Raw genomic sequence first — 22,968 nt, 5'->3', positions numbered from 1 at the left:
GATGTTGAGCATTTTTTCATATTTGTTGGCTGCATGTATGTCTTCTTTTGAGAAGTGCCTGTTCAAGTCATCTGCTCATTTTTTAATGGAGTTGTTTTTTGCTTGTTGAATTAAGTTCCTTACAGATTCTGGATATCAGATCTTTGTTGGGTGCACAGTTTGAGAATATTTTCTCCCATTCTATAGTTTTACTCTGTTGATGTTTTGCTGTGCAGAAGCTTTTTAGTTTCATTAGGTCCCACTGTCCATTTCTGGTTTGTTGCAATTGCTTTTGGGGTCTTAGTCATAAATTCTTTGCCCAGGCCTATGTCCAGAATGACATTTCCTGGGTTTTCTGCTAGGATTTTTGTAGTTTTATTTCTTATATTTAAGTCTTTAATCCATCTTGAGTTAATTTCTGTATATGGTGAAAGGTAGGGATATAGTTTCATACTTCTGCATATGGCTAGCCAGTCATCCCAGCACCATTTATTGAATAGGGAGTCCTTTCCCACAAACATTTTTTATATATTTCTTTTTCTGCCCTCAGTATGTAACTGCTTTCAGGTATATGTTAGGCATTTAATATACTGTTGATTGATTGAGGACAGGGTCTGTTAGATACTCTGCCATATTTATTAGACACACCAACTCCACCTGCTAAAGCATTATCATTCACTGATGACTATTTGGAAAAAAAGGTAAAGTGGCTAAGCTACCAGAGATCAGAAACAAAATATGCATCTGACCAGTCTATGACTAGCTGTGTGGATTTAAACAGATCATCTTCCCTGCCTGGGCTTCTGTTTCTTCATCTATAAACTGAAGGGACACAAGCAAATTATTTCTAAAATTCCTTTTAATTTTAAAATCCTACTTCTATAAAAGATTTAACGTTACCATAAAAGTATCACATTTTTACTAGCCAGACCTATACCCCCGAAATAGTCTGATATTCAAATGAATGAAATTATCATTCTTTCAATTTGCCCATATAAATTCATACTTACTCTGGGCAGGAATATTTTTCAAAGCTGTAGTTAAAAGCTTCTTTCAGGGCCGGGCACGGTGGCTCATGCCTGTAATCCCAGCACTTTGGGAGGCCGAGGCGGGCAGATCATGAGGTCAGGAGATCGAGACCATCCTGGCTAACACAGTGAAACCCCAACTCTACTAAAAATACAAAAAATTAGCCAGGCGTGCTGGCAGGTGCCTGTAGTTCCAGCTACTTGGGAGGCTGAGGCAGGAGAATGGCGTGAACCTGGGAGGCGGAGCATGCAGTGAGCAGAGATTGCGCCACTGCACTCCAACCTGGGCAACAGAGTGAGACTCTGCCTCAAAAAAAAAAAAAGCTTCTTTTAAACTGTCAATTTGTCAAATTAAACCAAGGCTCCAATTAGCAGTGGCTATTTCTGAGCAGTTAGGTTGTTCATTTTATTACAGGCAAAATCAGCCCTCTTTATCCCTAAGCTACTTAATACTAACAAAATCTTTTCTAGAATTATAAACTAAATATATTTTACTGTAAAAACAAACACAGTACCATATAGACAATATGAAGGAGAAAATAAAAATTACTTGAAATTTCACTTTCAGAGATATCTGCTGTGAGATATATATCATATCAGGATAACGTCTACATTCATACACAAACACACAGAGCTTTGTAGATAAATATTTTCACAAAAATAGGATAATCATATATCTACTATATTATTTCCTTCCTCTCTCTATTCCTCTCTACACTTTGTCAGACTTCCCAGTAAATACAGACCTATGTCAATATTTGTAGTGGTTAATATTATTTTCCCAGGTTCCTAACTAAAATTCAGGTTTTTGGTTATTCTCCCTTTTTAACAATACTACAATGAACATCCTATACTAAAACATTTGGCTGGACACAGTGGCTCACACCTGTAATCTCAGCACTTTGGCAGGCTGAGGTGGGTGGATTACCTACGGTCAGGAGTTCAAGACTAGCCTGACCAACATGGTGAAACCCCATCTCTACTAAAAATATAAAAATTAGCCGGGCGTAGTGGCACATGCTTGTAATCTCAGCTACTTGGGAGGCTGAGGCAGGAAAATCACTAGAATCCGGGAGGTGGAGGTTGCAGTGAGCTAAGATCGTGCCATTGCACTTCGGCCCGGTCAACAGAGTGAAACTCTGTCTCATAAACAAATAAATAAATATAAAAATAAATTAGCTGGGCGTGGAGGCAGGTCCCTGTAATCCCAGCTACTTGGGAGGCTGAGGCAGGAGAATCACTTGAACCCAGGAAGTGGAAGTTGCAGTGAAAGGAGATCATGCCACTACACTCCAGCCTGGGCAACAAGAGTTGCCTTCTCAAAAAAAAAAAAAAACAAAAAAACAAAAACCCACAAACCTTTTTAGATAGCTATCAGATTATTTCTTTCCTGTAATAGAAAGAAAGCTGTTAGGTTAAAGGAATTGCACTTTTTTTTTTTTTTGGCATTTTTAAATTTACAGTTTTTGCTAGATTTTCTCCAGAACAGTTGAATCAACTTAAATCCCTAACAACAATGACCGAGTTCCTACACATCCTTAGGAATGCAGACATAAGGGTGAATATATATATATATATGTGTATATATATATATACACCTTTTTTTTTTCTTTTTTGTTTAAAGAGATAGGGTCTTGCTCTGTCACCAAGGCTAAAGTGGAGTGGTGTGATCATAGTTCACCATAACCTTGAATGCCTGTGATCAAGAAATCCTCCCACCTCAGCCTCCGGAGTAGCTGGGACTGCAGGTGAGCTGCTGCGTCAGGCCATGAATACATTTTAGTTTCTTCCTTGGCCATATGTATTTCTTTTGTGTATGTGATATCGTAAAATATATATTTGGTCTTCCACCCCACCCACTTTTTCTTGGCATACAACTCCTAAAATCCTTAGAATCTCCAAAGTGCTGTCTTTTTGTACAGTAGTGAGTTGACTTATGGCTGGTAGCCCCTAGGTAGTTTCAGGATGGGGGCAAGTCCTTGGAAAGACTAAGGCATGATAAGGACTTTCAGCCTCACCCCTCAACCTCTGGTGAGAGAAGAGGGGCTGAAGGTTAAGTTGATCACCAGTGGCCAATGGTTTACGCAATCATGCCCATGTAATAAAGCCTCCATAAAACCCCGAAAGGACTGAGTTCAGGAGATTCCAGAGAGCCGAACACGTGGAAGTTCCTGGAGAAGGCATGGAAGTTCTACACCCTTTGCCCCATAAGTCGCTCTGTACATCTCTTCATCTGTATCTTTTCTAATAAAATAAACCAGTAAATATAAATAAGTTACCTTGAGTTCTGTGAGCCACTCTGGCAAATTAACTGAACTCAAAGAGGCAGCTGTGAGAGCCCCAGCTTGAAGCTGGTTGGTCAGAAGAGGCTGGGACTAAATGGGGTGGGCGGAGTCTTGTGGGACTGAACTCTCAACCTGTAGGATCTGAAGCCACTGCCAGGTAGACGTGTCAGAACTGAACTGGAAGCCACCTAGCCGGTGTCAACTGCAGAACTGATTGGTTGCTTGGTGGTGGTGTCAGAAACGTATTGTAAGAGAACAGTGGGAGAAACTGAGATGTTTTTTCCATTCACAGTGTACTTATAAAAAAATCTCACCTGACTGTGATGGTTCACACCTGTAATCTTAGCACTCTGGGAGGCCAAAGAAGGAAGATCACCTGAGATCAGGAGTTCAAGACCTCCCCTCCTCCCCGAATAATATAGCAAAACCCCAACTCTACAAAACAATTTTTAAAAGTAGCTGGGTGTGGTGGCATGTGCCTGTCTTAGCTACTTGGGGGACTGATGTGGGAGAACTACTTGAGGAGTTTGAGGCTGCAGTGAGTCATGATTGTGCCACTGCACTCCAGCCTGGACAACAGAGACCCCATCTTAAGCAAAACAAAACAAAACAAAACCTTGCTGCCTCTCTTTAACTATCTGACAGTTTATATATCATATTTTAAGAATGTGGTTTCTGGTTGATATGACTCTAGGTGATTATTCTCTTCTTGTCTGTGCTTTCTGACTTTTTCTACAGTGAGCATGTATTATTTAAATTTGTAAAGTGCTTATTTTTTCTAATGTGCTATCCATAGGTCATCTTGTTAACACTGAAACTTTAGAACGCTATGTAACATGTTTTATCGTTTTTTTTTTCTTTTTCTTCTTAAACTGTAATGACAACTATAAGCTCAAGTCTGAGGACAAATCTCGTATTTTTCCCTCATATATTCATTTACAGAAAAAAAAAATTCCTCTCACAGATAAAGGGCTAGGTAGAACACCTCAAAAATGCAACACCTTTTGTATTTTCTTGCTCCTTACCTTTCTTCCCTCAGATTTTTACCCTTATCACAAATCTAGGTCAAAGCTATTTTCAAATGATTGCCTAAGGGACCCTTCTGTATGCGATCCCTGCCAGGCTACTATGGTGGCAAGCAAGATGAGTTTCACAGGGACAGAATGATGCAGGCAGAAAGTCTGTTGCTCCCCATCTCATGGAATTATCTCTTCAGGATTCAAGTCTAACCACCATTGGCTTGCATCTTCTTTGAGGTTTAGAGAAGTACAAGTTCACAAAATAGTAGCCCAGCTTCCACTCTTCAAAGAGATACACATGAGCTCCTGGCTATAACTGTCAAAACAAATGTGTAATATAAACAGATCTTTTACTAGAAACAGTTCATTGTATGAGATTGAGAAAACTATTATAATGAACTGCAAAGATTTGGAAATATATTTGTTAATTAGGACTTTTTGAAGCTAGAATACTTATACAGTATTTTTGAAAAATCAGAGGCCAGGTACGGTGGCTCAAGCCTGTAATCCCAGCACTTTGGGAGGCCAAGGCGGGAGAACTCCTGAGGTCAGGAGTTTGAGACCAGCCTGGCCAACATGGTGAAACCCCGTCTCCACTAAAAATACAACAATTAGCCGGGCGTGGTGGCGTGCGCTTGTAGTCCCAGCTACTCAGGAGGCTGAGGCAGGAGAATCGCTTGAACCTGGGAGGCAGAGGTTGCAGTGAACTGAGATTGCACCGCTGTACTCCAGCGTGGGTGACAAAGCGAGACTCCGTCTCAAAAAAACCAAAAAAAAAAAAACCCACAAAAAACAAAAGCAATTAGAAACCAATTTTAATCTTACAGGATATCAAGTCATCAAAGTAAAAAACAAATTTTAAATAAGTGAAAATGCTAAATCTTGACTATCATCTGAATTTCCATGGCCTTATATCCCTGTTTTCTAAAGTTTTACCCTCAACTGGATTTTACCTTCTCATTTTCAGTTCCTGAAATATACAAATGGATCTTTACAGGTGCAAATTTACATAAAATAACCTAGGTATGGGACACATGTATTGCAGTTATCTATATTTGAACATCTACAGTGTTGCAGTCCATTTTATGAGAATATTCATGTCTGTAAACAATCACCATTCTCCTAATTGGTAACCAAGTTAGTAACCATTTTCAACATGAACCAAAAATGAATAACTTCTTACAGTAGTGCTTCCAGTCCACATTTTCTAATTTATGTCACTAGGACACATAAAAATAACATAATTAATAAAGTAGAACATTTGCAACTATAAAAGGAAGGTAAGTGAAAAGCTGGATCAAGACACAACAGTCATGGGTTTTCTCCTTTGCATACTTGACTATATTCTTATAAACACAGACATAATGTAGCTTTGTTGTGAGAGCTGTTTTATATGTAACTCAGAAGGGACTCAAATTCCAGCAGCAAATATTTATCGGGCACAGTGGTAGGCAGAATGATGGCCCATGTCTTAATCCCTACAACCTTTGAATATATTACGTTATGTGGCAAAAGGGAATTAAGGTGTTAATCAGACTAAGGTTGCAAATCAGATTAACTTAATTAAAATAGTATCACCTGGATTATAAAGAGGCTTTAATCTAATCATAACGAACTTAAAAGTGGAATGGGGCAGTCAAAGAGAGGGATGCAAGTAAGGCAGAATTGGCAAAGGACTGCAACACAGCTATCTCTGAAGATGCAGCAAAAGGGGGCCAAGAGCCAAAAAATGTGAGCAGCCTCTGGCAGCTGTAAAAAGCAAGGCAATGGACTCGCCCCTACAGCCTCCAGAAACGTATGCGGCACTGCTGTCTCCTTGATTTTAGCCCAGCGAGACGTGGGTTGGACTTCTAACCTACGTAACTGTAAGATTATAAATTAGTGTTGTTTTAAACCAGAAAGTTTGTGGTAATTTTTAATAGCAGCAATAGGATGCACCCACCAATATATGCACCCACTAAGTACCAGACATAATACTAGACATGAAGAAAGTGAGCATGAGCCTAAAAATTATTAGTCAGATAGGTTAGTCAAATATTTGAAAGGGGACACTAAAACCAGTGCCAGAAATTGAATCTTATTAGCTAGATCATTACTCAGGTGATGGCAAACTCAACAGCCAGGGAATTACTTTGATATTTCGTGCTGGAAATGACTGCTCTACAAAAAAGAGACAATCAAATATAGTTAAACTTGATTATGCATCACAATAGTAGTATCAAATGTTGGAGGAAGATATCAACATAACTAATTTATTTTACTGCAATCCCATCCCAACAAGTGTGAAACACGCATTAATAACAAAGGTTTAATTTGTCTATGAAGGCAACAAAACCAAACCGAAGGTTCCTTTTTGTTCATATGTCTACCGATAGCCACAACACTGCTAAGCTATGGGCAATGGAAGGAATAAGTAGTCTTTCATTAGAATCCAATTATAAACAAAGGTTTTACATATCCCAAATACTGTTGGGCATTTTCAAACACTACTGATGCAGTCTTTTAGGACAATTTTGGCATTATCTAAGAAAATAAAATATAATGCATTATTTGAACCAGATAATTCCCTTTCTTTTTTTTTTTTTTTTGAGACGGAGTCTCGCTGTGTCACCTAGGCTGGAGTGCAGTGGCGCGACTCGGCTCAATGCAAGCTCCACCTCCTGAGTTCCTGCCACTCTCCTGCTTCAGCCTCCCGAGTAGCTGGGACTACAGGCACCTGCCACTACGTCCGGTAATTTTTTACATTTTTAGTAGAGATGGGGTTTCACCATGTTAGCCAGGATGGTCTCGATCTCCTGATGTCATGATCCGCCCACCTCGGCCTCCCAAAGTGCTGGGACTACAGGCATGAGCCACCACGTGCCACCCCAGATAATTCCATTTCTAAGAATTCATCTTACAGATACATGCATAGAAACATGCAAAGATATACAAATGAGCACCTTCACTTACTACAGTATTGTATATGATAGAAAAAACCTAGAAAAAATCTAAATGTCTGTCACTAGGGGACTGATTAAATACATTACAGAATATCCATTCAACAGAACACTAAACAGTCTTAAGGAAAGAGGAGGTAGCTTTTTATTTTTGACATTGACAGATGTCTAAGTCTTTTTATTAAGTAACTAAAAGTTAGTCATGAGGGCCAGGCACAGTGGCTCACGCCTGTAATCCCAGCACTTTGGGAGGCCGAGGCGGGTGGATCACCTGAGGTCAGGAGTTTAAGACCAGCCTGGCCAATATGGTGAAACCCCATCTCTACAAAAATACAAAAATTAGCCGGGCATGATGGCGGGTGCCTGGAATCCCAGCTACCCGGAGGCTGACGTGGGAGAATCACTTGGACCTGGGAGGCGGAGGTTGCAGTGATTCCAGATCGTGCCATTGCACTCTAGTCTGGGTGACAGAGCGAGACTCCATCTCAAAAAAATAATAAAACAAGAATACACAAGAAAAAGTTCATTATGACTGCTTCCAGGAAAAGGGACTGCAGTAGTTTTGAAACTTTCACTTTCATTTTGTAACATGCTGAGTAGTTTGGGAAAAAATACTTTTCAATAATAATTATGTATCTTATAGTTTTTAATTCAATTTAAAATTGAAAAAAGTTCTTTTTTTTTTTTTTTTTTAGAAATTTGATGTTTTACAAATAAAACTACAGAAATTTTTCTTATGTTGGTAACAATGTTCAGAACTGCAGAAAAGAAAACAGGGTGTGGAATGAACACATCTGAGCCTGAGTTCACACTTTGAGACTTCCCAGCTACATGGCATTGGCTAACAAGTTTAATCACGTTCAGCATAAATTTCTTTATTCAGTAGAAAGAAGATCAACACTCACACCTTACTGGGTCTGTAAGAAGATAAAATGAGATAATGGGCGCAGTGGCTCACGCCTGTAATCCCAGCACTTTGAGAGGCTGAGGCAGGAGGACTGCTTAAGGTCAGGAGTTCGAGACCAGCCTGGCCAACGTGGTGAAACCTTGTCTCTACTGAAAATACAAAAAATTAGCCAGGCATGGTGGTGCACGCCTGTAATCCCAGCTATTCGGGAGGCTGAGGCAGGAGAATTGCTTGAATCTGGGAGGTGGAGACTGCAGTGAGCCCAGATCATGCCATTGTACTCCAGCCTGGGCGACAGAGTGAAACTCCATCTCGAAAAATAAATAAATAAACAAACAAAATAAAATAAAATAAAATAAGTGCTGCCAGGCATAGTGGTTCACTCCTGTAATCTCAGCACTTTAGAAAGCCAAAGTAGGAGGATCACTTGTGCCCGGGGGTTCCAGACCAGCCTGGGCAACATAGTGAAACCCCATCTCCACACACCCAAAAAATAAATTAGCCAGGCCTGGGAGTGAATACCTGTAGTCTCAACTACTTGGGAGGCTGAGGTGGGAGGATTGTTTGAGTCCAAGAGTTCAAGGCTGCAGTGAGCTATGACTGTACCACTGCACTCCAGCCTAGGAGACAGAGCAAGACTGTCTGAAAAAAAGAAAGCAAACAAAAAACCTGAAGTGGGCAGGGCATGGTGGCTCATGCCTGTAATCACAGCACTTTGGGAGGCTGAGGAGGGCTGACTGTTTGAGCCCATAAGTTCAAGACCAGCCTGGGCAACATTACAAAACCCCATCTCTACAAAAAAATATAAAAATTAGCCAGATGTGGTAGCAAGTACGTGTAGTCTCAGCTACTTGGGAGGCTGAGGTGGGAGAATCGCTTAAGCCTGGGAGGCTGAAGTTGCAGTGAGCGCGGTGGCTCATGCTTATAATCCCAGCACTTTGGGAGGCCAAGGCGGGCAGGAGTTCAAGACCACCCTGGCCATCCTGGTGAAACCCCATCTCTACTACAAATGCAAAAATTAGCTGGGCGTGGTGGCAGGCACCTGTAATCCCAGTTACTTGGGAGACTGAGGCAGGAGAATTACTTGAACCTGGGAGATGGAGGTTGCAGTTAGCCGAGATCGCACCACTGCACTCCAACATGGGCGACAGTGCGAGACTCTGTTAAAAAACAAACAAACAAACAAAAAACCCAATAAAATAAACAATAAAATACCTGAAGTGAATATGGAAAATGTAAGCATAAGAGAGACAGATAAAAGACATGTTGGAGAGAGAATATCTCCAAATAACCAACAAGAAAGTAGATGATCTTGCACCACTGCACTCCAGCCATGATCTAAGGCACCATTTTACATCTCTGGTTCAGAGATTACCATGTTCTTAGAGAAGACTTAGATTGCCTAGGACTTGTATTTGTAAGAGAGAGAAGGAATAAACTGGCTTGTCACCTTTAAAGCAAATGCACTGTCCCTGCTCCAGACTACTAAAATAATGGTGGCCCTTCTGTATTTATATTAGCTATTACAGGTGTAAATAACTCCTCGCTTGTACACATTCTTTCTCAGTATTTCCTGAATGTAAACCATATATCAGCCACAGTTTTAGGCACTGGGGTTGCTTCACTGAACGAAGTTTTTGCCTTCACAGAGCTTATGTTCTTGTTGAAAGACAGGCAATACATATAATACAGTGCCAGGAATAAGTGCTATGAAGAAAAATAAGGCACAATGGGCTGGGCATGGTGGCTCACGCCTGTAATCTCAGCACTTTGGGAGGCCAAGGAGGGTGGATCACCTGCAGTAAGGAGTTCAAGACCAGCCTGGCCAACATGGTGAAACCCCGTCTCTACTAAACACAAAAAATTAGCCAGGCATGGTGGTGGGCGCCTGTAATCCCAGCTACTTGGGAGGCTGGGGCAGAAGCATCATCTGAACCCAGGGGGTGGTGGCTGGAGAGAGCCGAAACTGCACCATTGCACTCCAGCCTGGGCAACAGAGTGAAACTCCATCTCAAAACAAAACAAAACAAAACAACAACAACAACAACAAAAAAACAAAGGAAAATAAGGCACAGTAAGAATACAGAATAGTAGAAATAGATGCTGTTTTATTTTTCATTTTATTTTATTTTTGCGACAGAGTCTTGCTCTGTCACCCAGGTTGGAGTGCAGTGGCACAATTTAAGCTCACTGCAAGCTCTGCCTCCTGGGTTCACGCATTCTCCTGCCTCAGCCTCCCGAGTAGCTGGGACTACAGGCGCCCATCACCACACCCTGCTAATTTTCAGTATTTTTAGTAGAGACGGGGTTTCATGGTGTTAGCCAGATGGTCTCCATCTCCTGACCTCGTGATCCGCCCACCTCGGTCTCCCAAAGTGCTGGGATTACAGGCGTGAGCCACCGCGCCCAGCTCAAATAGATGCTGTTTTAGATAAAAGTAGTCAGAAGAGAGGACATGTGAAGAGAGACCGGAAAGGAGAGAGAGGCTGAGCCATGATGCCATCTGCAGAGGAAGAAGCAAGGACAAAGGTCCAAAGGCAGAATCAAGCTTGGTGGTTTGAAGAACATCCCGAGGGCTAGTATGGCTGAGGCAGAGCACACCACACCATACGAGGAGGAAAGTGGTGTCCGAGGCTGGAGGAGTAGACAGGGGCCAGGTTCTAGACCTTACAGGACCTAGTAGGCCATAAGGAAAACTCCAGATCTTAATCTAAGTATGATGGGAAACTACTGAAGATTTTCTGATGTTCTTTGTTTCCCTTCTATCCCAAAGGGAGTGACATGATCACCTGTGCTTTTTAAGAGATTACTTTGGCTGCTCTGGAGATAACGGATCTAGGGGACAAAAGTAGAAGCAAGGAGACCAGGTAGGAAGCCACTGCATAGGTTCTGTAAAGAGATGAAGACAGTATTGACTGGAGTTACAGAAATGCAGGTGGAAAGACACGGCTGGATTCAGGAAACATTCTGGAAGTAGGGCTGACAAGTTATTGCTAGGTTGGGTATGAAATATGAGAGAAAGAGTCAAGAAGATACCAAAATTTTGGACCTGGGCAATTTTGTGAATGGGGGAAGATCAGGTGTGGTGGGGTAGAAAATCAAGAGTTTAGTTTAGGACATGATGTATTTGTGCTGACAGCTAAATGGTGATGTTCAGTAGGCAGTTGGATATGAGAGTCTGAAGTTCAGGGAGAAGTTGAAACTGCACATAAGATTTGAGAGTCTTTAGAATATAAAAGGTATTTTAGGCCCCGAGACTTCCTAAGATCATCTGATGAACATATGTACAGAGGGAAGAAAAGGGGCACACCAACATCTAAGACTCATCAAGAAAAGGCAAATTCAGAAGAAGAGAATCAGAAGTCAGGGCAAGGGATTCAGAAGAAAAACCAGGAATGTGTGGTGGCTCTTCTGTATGCTAATGTATATAAGAGCTATTACAGGTGTAAAAAGTTGCTGGTTGCACACATTATCTCTCCCTTATTCAGTATTTCCTCAGTGTATACTATGTGTCAGCCACTCCTTTAAGTAAGCATGTAAGAAAATAGCTGAGTAAGATATGAAGACAAATGCTGGGCTGCTAAGAACTCAAGATTAGCGAGAAATGAGCATAGACTCCGGGTATCTTGACAAGAGTTGTAGGGATGAAGGATGAATTGGAGGGGGCTTAAAAGAAAAGGATGAGAGAGGAGACTCCATGAGCACAAATAACTCTTTTGGGGTGTCTGTCTGTAAAAGAGCCACACATACACACACAGACATGCCCCTTATTTTCACTTCTGCTATCAAGGAGTACAGCTGAGATGCAGGTTTTACCTTACACCCTGCTCCTTAACATTTTGGAATGCAAAGTTGTTCTAATTTGTGATGAGAGCAACTCGCGAGCCCTCTTATTTATTCTTCACTATCAGAGCGCCTTCTGTTTACTTTCACCAGTGTGGCTTCTAAACTGCAACAACTGCTGAACCCCACAGCTGGTTCTAATCCCTCCTCAACAGTGCAGCTGCCATTTCTCATCTACCTTGCCTCTGTTTTTTCTGATTCTTTTCTTCTGCTTATCTTTTTTCTTGTCTCTTGTTGCCCCGTACTTTTTGCTTTTTGGTGCCTGCGCATTAAAGCTGACCTTTTAGATATATCTAAACTGGTACAAAGACAGCGAGGATGATTTCCCCTTGCATAACGCAGCATGACTACAGTAGATAAGCAGGAATGATCTCTGAAATTATGGCTCTTCTCATCCACTGTGCACCTTTTCTGAGGGCCTAAGGGCTGATTCACTAATGCGTTAGTCAAAGCTTTAAAGACATGGAAGTCTGAGGCTTCCTTTAGGCTTAGTCCCCAGACGACTAACGTATTACTGAATACTATAAGGATTCATCGAGAAATGTCTAGTGTGGCATTTACCTAAGTAGGCAAGCCCAACATAGTATGGTAGATGCTTTCATAAAGGAATTCAGGAATGCTATGGAAGCACATAGAACAGCTTATTCAAATCTGGGCATCCCAGAAGCTTCACTGAGAAAATGATGTTTATATTATGATGAGTATGACTCAGCTAGACTCGAGTGTTGGGGGAAGAACAGCATGTGCAAAGGCCCAGAAGACGTGAGAACACAGCATCTTTGGGGAACCTCACAAAAGCTAAGTCAGTATGGCTGTGTGTGTTATTCTAGGGTGAGGGTGGGGTATTCAAGGATGACCAGAGATAAGGCTAGAGAGGAAGGGCCAGGTCACGTAAGATATGTTCAAGAATCTGTCTCCCTTCCCCAACTAAAACCTTGTCAATATAAAGAGGTTGGACCATATCCTGGGATATGCACCAAACTACTAAAGGTAGCTTTCTCTGGGGAGTGAGAGTGCACAGAGGTGGGGGGATTTCACTTTATTACTTTAAATACTCCCATGCTGCCATAGTGCATGTTTATTTTTACAATGCCATGCATTATTTCTGAATTCAATTTTTTTTTTTTTTTTTTGAGGCGGAGTCTCACTCTGTCACGCAAGCTGGAGTACACTGGCATGATCTTGGGTCACCAGAACCTCCACCTCCCGGTCTCAAGCGATTCTCCCGCCTCAGACTCCCAAGTAGCTTGGATTACAGGTGCGTACCACCATGCCTGGCTAATTTTTTAGTATTTTAGTAGAGATGGGGTTTTACCATGTTGCCCAGGATGGTTTCAAAATTTTTAATTACATAAAACAAAGGACGAGAACAGGAAGCTGTGGCAATAATAAGGTGGCCTGAATTAGAGTAATGATAGTAACTATGGGAAAAAGTAAAATAATTAGTAAAACAAAGATCTTGGTAAGGGCTAAGGGAGACAAAGGAATTAAAGACAACTAGATTTCTGACATGAACAAATAGGTAGTTAGTTGTATTAGTTTGTTTTCACACTGCTGATAAAGACATGCCCGAGACTGGGCAATTTACAAAGGAAAGAGGTTTAATGGAGGACTCACAGGTCCACGTGGCTGGGGAAGCCTCACAATTATGGTGGAGGAGATTTGAGTGGGGACACAGTCAAACCATATCAACAGTGGTTGGTAGTATCTTTCATTACATTAGCAATAATACGGCTTGATGCAATTTAGGGGTAAAAATGAGTTTCAACTTGGTCATTTTAGCTTGAAGTACTCAGGAGACATTCACATGGAATTAAAAGTTATAGGCTGGGTGTGGTGGCTCATGCCTGTAATCCCAACACTTTGGGAGGTCGAGGCTGATGGATCACCAGATCAGGAGTTTGAGACCATCCTGGCCAATACAGTGAAACCCCATCTCTACTAAAAATACAAAAATTAGCCGGGCAAGGTGGCATGTGATTGTAGTCCCACCTACTCGGGAGGCTGAGGCAGAAGAATTGTTTGAACCCGGGAGGCGGAGGTTGCAGTGAGCCGAGATTGCGCCACTGCACTACAGCCTGGTGACAGAGCGAGACTCCAACTCAAAAAAAAAAAAAAAAGGTCTTAAATCTACAACTCTGGAGAAAAAAAATACTTACAAAAGGAATGCAGATTCTCTCAGCATATATATGGTAACTGATGTCCTTAGACAAGATGAGGGTGCTCAGGTGTATGTAGAGAGTTTAAAAAAACTGGAACAGAAGGTGGAATTCTAAAACTGAATTTCTTAGACTGATGTATGGTCTACCTGCATTATACTCTCCTAAGGAGTCTGATAAAAACGTAGAATCCCTGGCTTTACCACCAACCTACTGAATCAGATACACTGGATGTCCTGGAAATCCACATTTTAAGCAAACAACTCCCAACTCCCCAATTATTTCTGTGTAAGGTAAAGTCTGAGAACTACTGATTTAGAGGGTGAGTAAAGAGCAAGGGCAAAAAAACAAAAACAACAAAGTTGAGAAGGAGATGAGCTGGCCAGGCGTGGTGGCTTACGCCCGAAATCCCAGTACTTTGGGAGGCCAAGGCAGGTAATTGCTTCAGCTCAGGAGATCAAGATCAGCCTAGGTGACACGGTGAAACCTCGTCTCTTCAAAAAACTACAAAAATTATCTGGGTGTGGTGGCACATGCCCGTAGTCCCAGCTACATGGGAGGCTGAGGCGGGAGGATCACTTGAGCCCAAGAGTTCAAGGTTACAATGAGCCATAATCATGCCACTGAACTCTAGCCTGAGCAACATGATATAACCCCATCTCTACAAAAAATAAAAAATAAAAAACCTAGCCAGGTGTGGTGGCGTGCACTTGTAGTTCCAGGTACTAGGGAGGCTGTGGTGGGAAGATTACTTGAGCCCAGGAGTTCAAGGTCACAGTGAGCTATGATGGTGCCACTGCACTCTAGCCTGGGTGACTGAGTGACCTTTAAAAAATAAAAAACGTTATGGCGGGGCGCAGTGGCTCATGCCTGTAATCCCAACACTTTGGGAGGCTGAGGCAGGCGGATCACCTGAGGTCAGGAGTTTGAGACCAGCCTGACCAGGAGAAACTCCATCTCTACTAAAAATACAAAATTAGCCAGGTGTGGGGGCGCATGCCTATAATCCCAGTTACTCATGAGGCTGAGGCAGGAGAATCACTTGAACCCAGGAGGCAGAAGTTGAGGGGAGCCGAGATCATGCCATTGTACTCCAGCCTGGGCAACAAGAGCAAAACTCTGTCTCAAAAAAAAAAAATAAAATAAATAAATAAAACATAAAAAATAAAATTGAAAAACTGAAAAAGTAACTGGGAAAATTATTTAACGTTCTAATTTATCTCTGTATATTTCCAAGCTCCTTTCACTGCCCTACAGTATAAACAAAGTCCGAATCTGGGTAATTTATAAGAAGAAAAATAATAGTGGATGATATCTGAAAAAATGGACTGAATGAGAATCACTTTGAAGTGAAGGTCTTGGACAAACTGCAAAGGTTTGGCAGATGTCTAGCAAATTAGTGAATAATCGCCATGACCTGTCCAGGTGTAACTAAATTCCGGAAGTGTATAAACATAGAAATAGTCTTCTGTGACAAAAAAAGATGAGTTACTTTTGAAAAGCGCAGAAATAAAGCTGTCAGCTTCACAATGCCATATGGATGCTCTCTCCCAGATTAACCAAATTACTTAACATCAGACCAAAATTAAACCAGGCCTTCGCTTACAAGCTATTAATGGCTGGGCACAATGGCTCGCACCTATAATCCCAGCACTTTGGGAGGCCAAGGTAGGAGGATTGCTTGAAGCCTGAAGTTTGAGACCAGCCTGGCCGACAAGAAACCCTGTCCCTACTAAAAATACAAAAATTAGCTGGGTGTGGTGGTGCTAATACCTGTATTAGCACTCAAATACCTGTAGTCCCAGATATTTGAGAGGCTGAGGCAGGAGAATTACTTAAACCCAGGAGGCCGAAGTTGCAGTGAGCCGGAATCACACCATTGCACTCCAGCCTGCGTGATAAAGTCAGACTGTCTCTCTTAAAAAAAAAGAGTATCTGTACTCTGAAGATATTGGCCTGACTGAAAGGCAAAATGATTAAGTAAATGCCAAATGAACTCACACTTATTTAGGATCCTTTCACACCCACTTACCCTGAATCTTACATTATCACAAAACATTCTATGGAGATAAAGCAAACTGGAAAAGAAGATATCTTTACTTCATTATTACCATTTTTGCTTTTATGTTTCTTTGTAGTCCTTCATTTACAGGTATTATGAGAGGAAAAAAATGTACTTGAAACTTACAGAGTACAAAGTGCTCACCTGCATGCTACTGCAGACTAATCCATTTTTACTTACTATTGCTACCAAATGCCACACATTAGTTACGTGACGTTGAGTGACTTTCTCTCTTAGGAGTTGTACTATATAATCTTTAAGAATGTTTTCCAAATCTGAAAGTCTACAGTTCTAAGTAAGATTGGAGAAGAGGGAAATGGTGACAAAGAATACAAATATTCAAATGTACAAGACAGCTGATACAGATGATGCTCTTTATTTACTTAAATTTTTAGCCCTCCACTTCTGAAGAAAAAGAATATCCAGAGGCAGAGAACTCAGTGCTAGCAATACAACTTCTTGATTCAATAAGGCCACAGCTAACAAACTGGTAACATTTCAAGAGTTTCTCTTGTTAGCTGCTACCTAGAACATGGAACATACATTTTTTTCAACGAAATGATGTGCTATAGAGTGGTTAGGCTCTTAGGCAAATTCACAAAAGTTTAACCTTTGATGCAAGTAAATTGCCAGACACTTGATAAAAAACAGAAAATAGAAAGTAGATATTGCCAAACTAGTGATTAAGCAAAAACAACCTCAAAATGAAACAACACAAAATTTATCCTGAAACCTATTTTTCACAAAGTCAACCAAAAGATCCACTGGCCTGATGATGCTAGTGATCCTTTTAGTAACTAGATTATAATAGCTCACTTCTTAAGTCCATGGGGTCCAAGTTAAGGACCCTTGCTTAAATAAAGTTAGACGGCCTTACTAGGTTCCAGGTACCAGCGACAGAGACTAGGGCATCAGAGGTATGTCAAAGCCCAAAGCTAGGAAAACAGCACAGAGCCAAAGAGGAGAAGAGGGGGTTTCTCTTCCCCCTGACACCAGTGGAAAAGGAGCTTAGTGACTAGAATGTTCTCTCCACATTCCAGCTCCAGGATTCCCTGGACTATATTTGGGAATTCAGTGGCAGCTCAGTAAACATAACCTAAAAATTGGGGAAGGTATGCTGCCTAGCTGAGGCAAGGATTGTGAAATGCAACAACTTGCTGGGCATGGTGGCACAAGCCTGCAGTCCCCACTACTCAGGAGGCTGAGGTGGGAAGATCAATTGAAGCTGCAATGCATGGGAATAACCATGCACTTCAGCCTGGGCAATAAAGACCCCCATCTCTAAAAGAGAAAGAAATAATTCCTTTAACTGCCATGCTAAGTAATGGACACCAGCTGCTGCCTGCAGCAGCCCAGCTCTGATTGTGAAGAGGTTGCCTGCAGGAATGTATGCTCCTTGCTCTTACTTAAGCCCCCTTTTAAACCCACCAAAGGATGTACCATTTCCAATACATATGCATGTTGACAAGTCTGCAGTATGTTAACTGGTGGGTGCCTATCTTATTGTCTGCTAAACCTTGAAATATAAAAAATCAAATGAATTTTCATCTCTCCTGGTAAAGACTCCTTGCTGTGCTTAAAAAGTTATAATGGCCGAGCATAGTGGCTCACACCTGTAATCCCAGCTCTTTAGGAGGCAGAGGCGGGCGGATCACAAGGTTAGGAGTTCAAGACCAGCCTGTCCAGTATGGTGAAACTCCATCTCTACTAAAAATACACACACACACAAATTAGCCGGACGTGGTGGCGTGTGCCTGTAATCCCAGCTACTCGGGAGGCTGATGCAGGAGAACTGCTTGAACCTTCGAGGCAGAGGTTGCAGTGAGCCGAGATAGCGCCATTGCACTCCAGCCTGGGCAACAAGAGCAAAACTCCGTCCCCCAAAAAAAAAAAGAAAGTTATAATGATCGAAAATGTCCTCTTAAATCTGTATTTTGGGCAATTCAGATTTTTAAGTCATAAGTACTTCTTTACGATCACTGTGGAAAACAATGACCCATGTATCTAATTTGGATAGGTTTAATATCAAAGGTTCTCAAAAGGTATGTATGTACCAATCTAATTTTCTAAAAGCTGTCAATCCAGTTAGCCCTTAGCCCTTTCCCTGGTAGTAGGTCACTTTAAAACTGAAATCACACTTTTGCTTTCATTCAAATATTGTAACCAAGAATAAGTAGCAAGAATTTGGTATGTCAGTTAGGACAAAGTAGACAGATGGTCCCCACCTTTCCATGGTTCAACTTATGATTTCTTGACTTTACAATGTTGCAAAAGTGATACTCATTTGGTAGCAACTGTACTGTGTCCATACAACCATTCTGTTTTCCACTTTCAGTGAAGTATTCATGAATTACATGAGGTACTTTGACACTTTATTGTAAAAGAGGCTGTTAGATGATTTTGCCCAAATTTTGGCTAATGTAAGTGTTGTGAGCAGTTTAAGGTAGGTTAGGCTAAGCTACAATGCTTGCTAGATGCATTAAACGCATTTTTGACTTACAGTATTTTTGACTTACAATGGGTTTATCAGCACATAACCCCTTCATAAGCTGAGAAGCATCTGTATTTACTAAGCTTTTAATTAACTATGTTTCTGAATGTACAAATAAATCTGCAATATATATGGATTTCATATACTAAAAGGATATTTCAAGTCCTTAAGTACAGTATACCCAAATGTGATAATTAATCACGACCTAAATTGAGAGTTTGGATTCTACCTACATACAAATTATTGCCAGGAAGGGAAGCATGGGTCATGCACAATCAGCTATCAGAGTGGAACTCAGCAGCTCACCACAGCACCCAACTCCTTTACTTTATTCAGATGTGGCACCTTTTCTTCAGATTAAATCCAACTTTTGTCCCCTGGTCTCTTATTGTTACACTGTAGACACCAACCTTATTTCTTCTGGCATAAAATATTGCGGCTGCCTGAACATAACACTATAAATGTTATGTATAGCAACGAATTGGAAAATTCAATGAAAAGGATCACTTAAAAAGTCATGTAATAAAGAAATCTAACTTTTTAAAATTTAAGCCTAATTACTTAGTGCAGGAGTGACTTGGCAGAGATCCAAAAGATTCTTCAGATGTCCCCCTCTTCTCTGAGGCAATTTCCAGTAACCCCTGCTTTTGCCCATTAATACATATGTATCCAAAGTGCAAAAAGAAGGAATTTGTTAAAAAAAAAAAAAAAAAAAAAGACTCTACTTTCCCATTGCAATGTTAAGCATATACATAAAACATTGCCACCAGCTTTCACTTTTTAGATGGGCTACTTTTTCAGCTGGGCGGTAGGACACCAAAATCGGAAGAAGTCAATGTCATACAGTATAAATAGCTGTGGCCAAAAACAATATTGCAGAAGAGCCAACAGGAGAAAGACTCCCCAAACTGCAGCAGGAGTGACTTAATTCCACGTCTCCCTTCATAAAGACCTCAGGGAAAACCATCAGGAAACAAAGAAGGGTGGAAGCAACCAGCACTCACATACGGACTTACAATGTTTTCTTGGGTTTCTGAAACACATACACATATATTTAAACTCTCAGCTAGTATGGCAATGAAAATGAAACTGTTCTTTATGTATGTCACATAGAAAATGTTACCCAATAGGAAGACGGTCTTTTCTCAGATATGCTGAAAAACACTCATGAACACCTAGGCGGATTTTTAATTATATTTAATTTACTTATTATATTTGAGATAGAATTTGCCATTACATTACACAGCAAATCTAAAGGTAAACCTCACCTTAAACGTTGCAATGTGCTCCTATCATGATTCATTACACACAACCCAAAGGACCAGTAATTTCCCACCACACTAGTTAAAACGTTTTAGATCAGTGGGCTACACTGCATGGGGCACACACTTCACTTTCTGTATGTTTGCTAGACACTTCAAGATTGTTCTCCAGTGTTCGAAGTCAGTAAGTTTACCAAGATTCTGTAGCGGAACACACACGTACACACTCCTTAGGCATCAGCAGCATTTACAAAATGCAGGCAACCATAAAGTTATATAAGAAAAGCAGTCTCGCCTCTGAGGAATTAGTTCAGGCATACGAGAATCCAGGAAATCGCATATCCTCTATGCGAGGCTGGGTCACAGGAACTAGGTAAAGAAACAAAGCAAAGTACACTGGGAAACGAGGGCAGTAACAGCTGAAAAGATGCAGGCAACGCCACCAGCGGCATCTTCAAGCATTCTTTGGGAAGGGGAGTGTTTCTATATTGTTTCTAATGAGCCACTGCTGACCTAAGTAACGGTACGAGCTGAAACCAACACAGCCAGAAACGAAATCCACCATGTGGTAGACGAGACTAGGGGAGCAGCACGAATGGTCCACAGGCTAGGGGTGCAGAAGCTGTCACACACCCTGGGACTCGCGCACACCCTGGCGCTGCCACCTGCTTTCTATTTCCTCGGGGAGGGCCGGTGACGCGTGAGCCCGAGAAGCACCAAAGGCAGCAATCCTGAAATCTGTGATTTCTAAACCCCGAGCCAAAGAACGGTCCGTAGGGCCCGTCCCCCGCAGCTGGGCGACTCTTCCCCACGCGGCGCGCGACCCGCGAGGTGGAAGGGTGAGAACTTCCAGGCGGCCAAACGAGGACCAGGAGACAAGTGGGGAGCGGGAAGTGCCTAGTCCGAATGCAGGGAGGCCGCGGTCGCGGTGCCACCACAGTGTGAAGGTAGGCTGGGGGCGGGGCCGCGCGGAGCCCAACAGCCAGGGGCCAAGCAGGGGAATCCCCCCGGGGCGAGGGCGGGCACGGGCGAAGAGGGACGCCCCGGCCGCTACCTGCTGCTGGATCTTCCCGTCCTCCGTGACGACCCAGTGCGTGGTGGCGAAGGCCCCTCGTGCCGCCACACTCAGCAAGGTTGAAAGGCTGAGGAGCCAGCCTGGGCCGGAGCAAGGCGGCAGCTCGTACCGGCCACGGACCCCTACTGCCACCGCCATCTTGCCCCCCCGGCCGGGCCACTCACACCGGAAGCGGAAGCTAGTCTCCGGCGCCTGCCATCTTGGAAAGGTCGGCGCTGGAGGAGGAGCAGGAGGAGGAGTCGAGAGGCGTCGCTCGCTGATTATCAGGTTTCCTCCTCCTGGGTTTGGGCGGCCAGGAAGCGCGACATTCGGCTCTTCTCCCAGCTTGGTTTCAGGGATGGAGACCACTTTTTAGTTATTGTTTTTCTGTGGGTGGTTCGATCTCGAAGCGTGGGAACCGGAAGGAGAGAAAAGCAGTGGCTTAGGTGGAGCTTAAGCAGAAGCGAGAGGAGTCAGTTTTGTTGTTTTTTAAATCTTTGATTTTTCATTTTATTTCTGGTAAATAGTTGGGGAACAAAAGGTGTGCTTTCGAACCACCTATGGGAAAAGAGGTGTTGCTTTTATTCTTAAAGTCTCACAATACTGGAAGCTTCAGAATGGAGACGGTTGTTAGTCTAGCGCACCGCCGCCCGGTAATGCGAGCCACGTGTGCAATGTAAAATATAGAGGGAAGTAATCCTACTAGTACATTTTATTTAGCTCAAAATACACAAAATATTCAATGTGTACAAAAAAAAATACAAAAAAAAATTCAATGTGGTCGGTACACATCATTGAGGTAGTTTCCTTTTTTTTTTTTTCCACTAAGTCTTGGAAATCGGTATTTTACACTGACGGCTTATCTAGTCATATTTCAGGGGCTTAATAGCCGCATGTGCCTACAGTACTGGTCAGCACACGTCTAAGCTAGAGGTCTAGGTCTGGAGACCAGAAGCATTGGCATCACCTGGTAGCTTTTAGACATGCACATTCTCGGCTCTTCTCCCTCTCCCCTGCAACCTGCCGAATCAGACTACATTTTAACAACAGCCTCAGGTGACTGGTATACATATTAAAGTTTGAGACCCACTTCCCTCTAGCGAACCAGCAGGCAGGCAGATGACAAGCTTGGCTGCCAGCTTCTTGCTAGATACGTCATTTTAGGTCTTTCAAGATTGTCCTCTGTGTTTGTTATTTAAGGTTGGTATGCTTTTGGTTTTCTCCTTGGGAAAAGAAGGATGAAAATATTGTTTAACCGCTTCCCTACACAAGTGTATGCGGGAGAGCAATTGCTAAGTGTTTAAATACCACACTATAGAAATATAGAAACAACCACAGCATTGGTTTTTTCATGTTGTTGTTTTTTCTTCATTCCAGGAACAGCTTTTCTTAAAGACCTGAAGACTGAACATTCATTTCATTAAAAATATATGGCTTATTTGCTTTTTGCCTGGTACTCTGATAGTCTCTGGGTTTGGAAATGTCACCATTGAGCAGTGTGCAATATAGTGAGATATTATTGGCAGGTTAACAATTAAAATACAGGATAATGGGGGTGTATGAAGGCATATGTACAGGAGAGAGCAACCAACCAGGTGAAAAAAGGCTTGGAGCTCAGGTACTGGTTCAGGCAGAATAATAAGTGAAAAGGTGAAGTCAGCCGGGCTCGGTGGCTCACGCCTGTAATCCCAGCAGTTTGGGAGGCCGAGGTGGGTGGATCACGAGGTCAGGAGTTCGACCTGGCCAAGATGGTGAAACCCCGTCTCCACTAAAAATACAAAAATTAGCCTGGCGTGGTGGTGGGCGCCTGTAATCCCAGCCACTCAGGAGGCTGAGGCAGAGAATTGCTTAAACACTAGGAGGAGGGGATTGCAGTGAGCCGAGATCACACCACTGCACTCCAGCCTGGGAGATAGAGCGAGAATCCGTCTCAGGAAAAG

The 22,968-nt window shown here is 42.3% G+C and overlaps 1 protein-coding gene across 3 annotated transcripts in view; it reads right to left on the bottom strand.

Moving 5' to 3' along the window:
- TTC17 (tetratricopeptide repeat domain 17) overlaps positions 1–21,251 on the bottom strand; it is a 148,416-nt gene extending 127,165 nt beyond the window's left edge. For all 3 annotated transcript variants that reach the window (XM_012001340.1, XM_012001341.1, XM_012001342.1), the window contains exon 1: positions 21,029–21,251. In XM_012001340.1, coding sequence (XP_011856730.1) covers positions 21,029–21,187 — 159 coding nt within the window. In that variant the 5' untranslated portion in view covers positions 21,188–21,251. The remainder of the gene's footprint in view (positions 1–21,028) is intronic.
- Between the last annotated feature and the right edge of the window lie 1,717 nt (positions 21,252–22,968).

Source organism: Mandrillus leucophaeus, unplaced genomic scaffold (genome assembly GCF_000951045.1).
Source record: "Mandrillus leucophaeus isolate KB7577 unplaced genomic scaffold, Mleu.le_1.0 Scaffold66, whole genome shotgun sequence".
Lineage (NCBI taxonomy): Eukaryota > Metazoa > Chordata > Mammalia > Primates > Cercopithecidae > Mandrillus > Mandrillus leucophaeus.
This window is presented reverse-complemented; position numbering and strand designations above follow the sequence as displayed.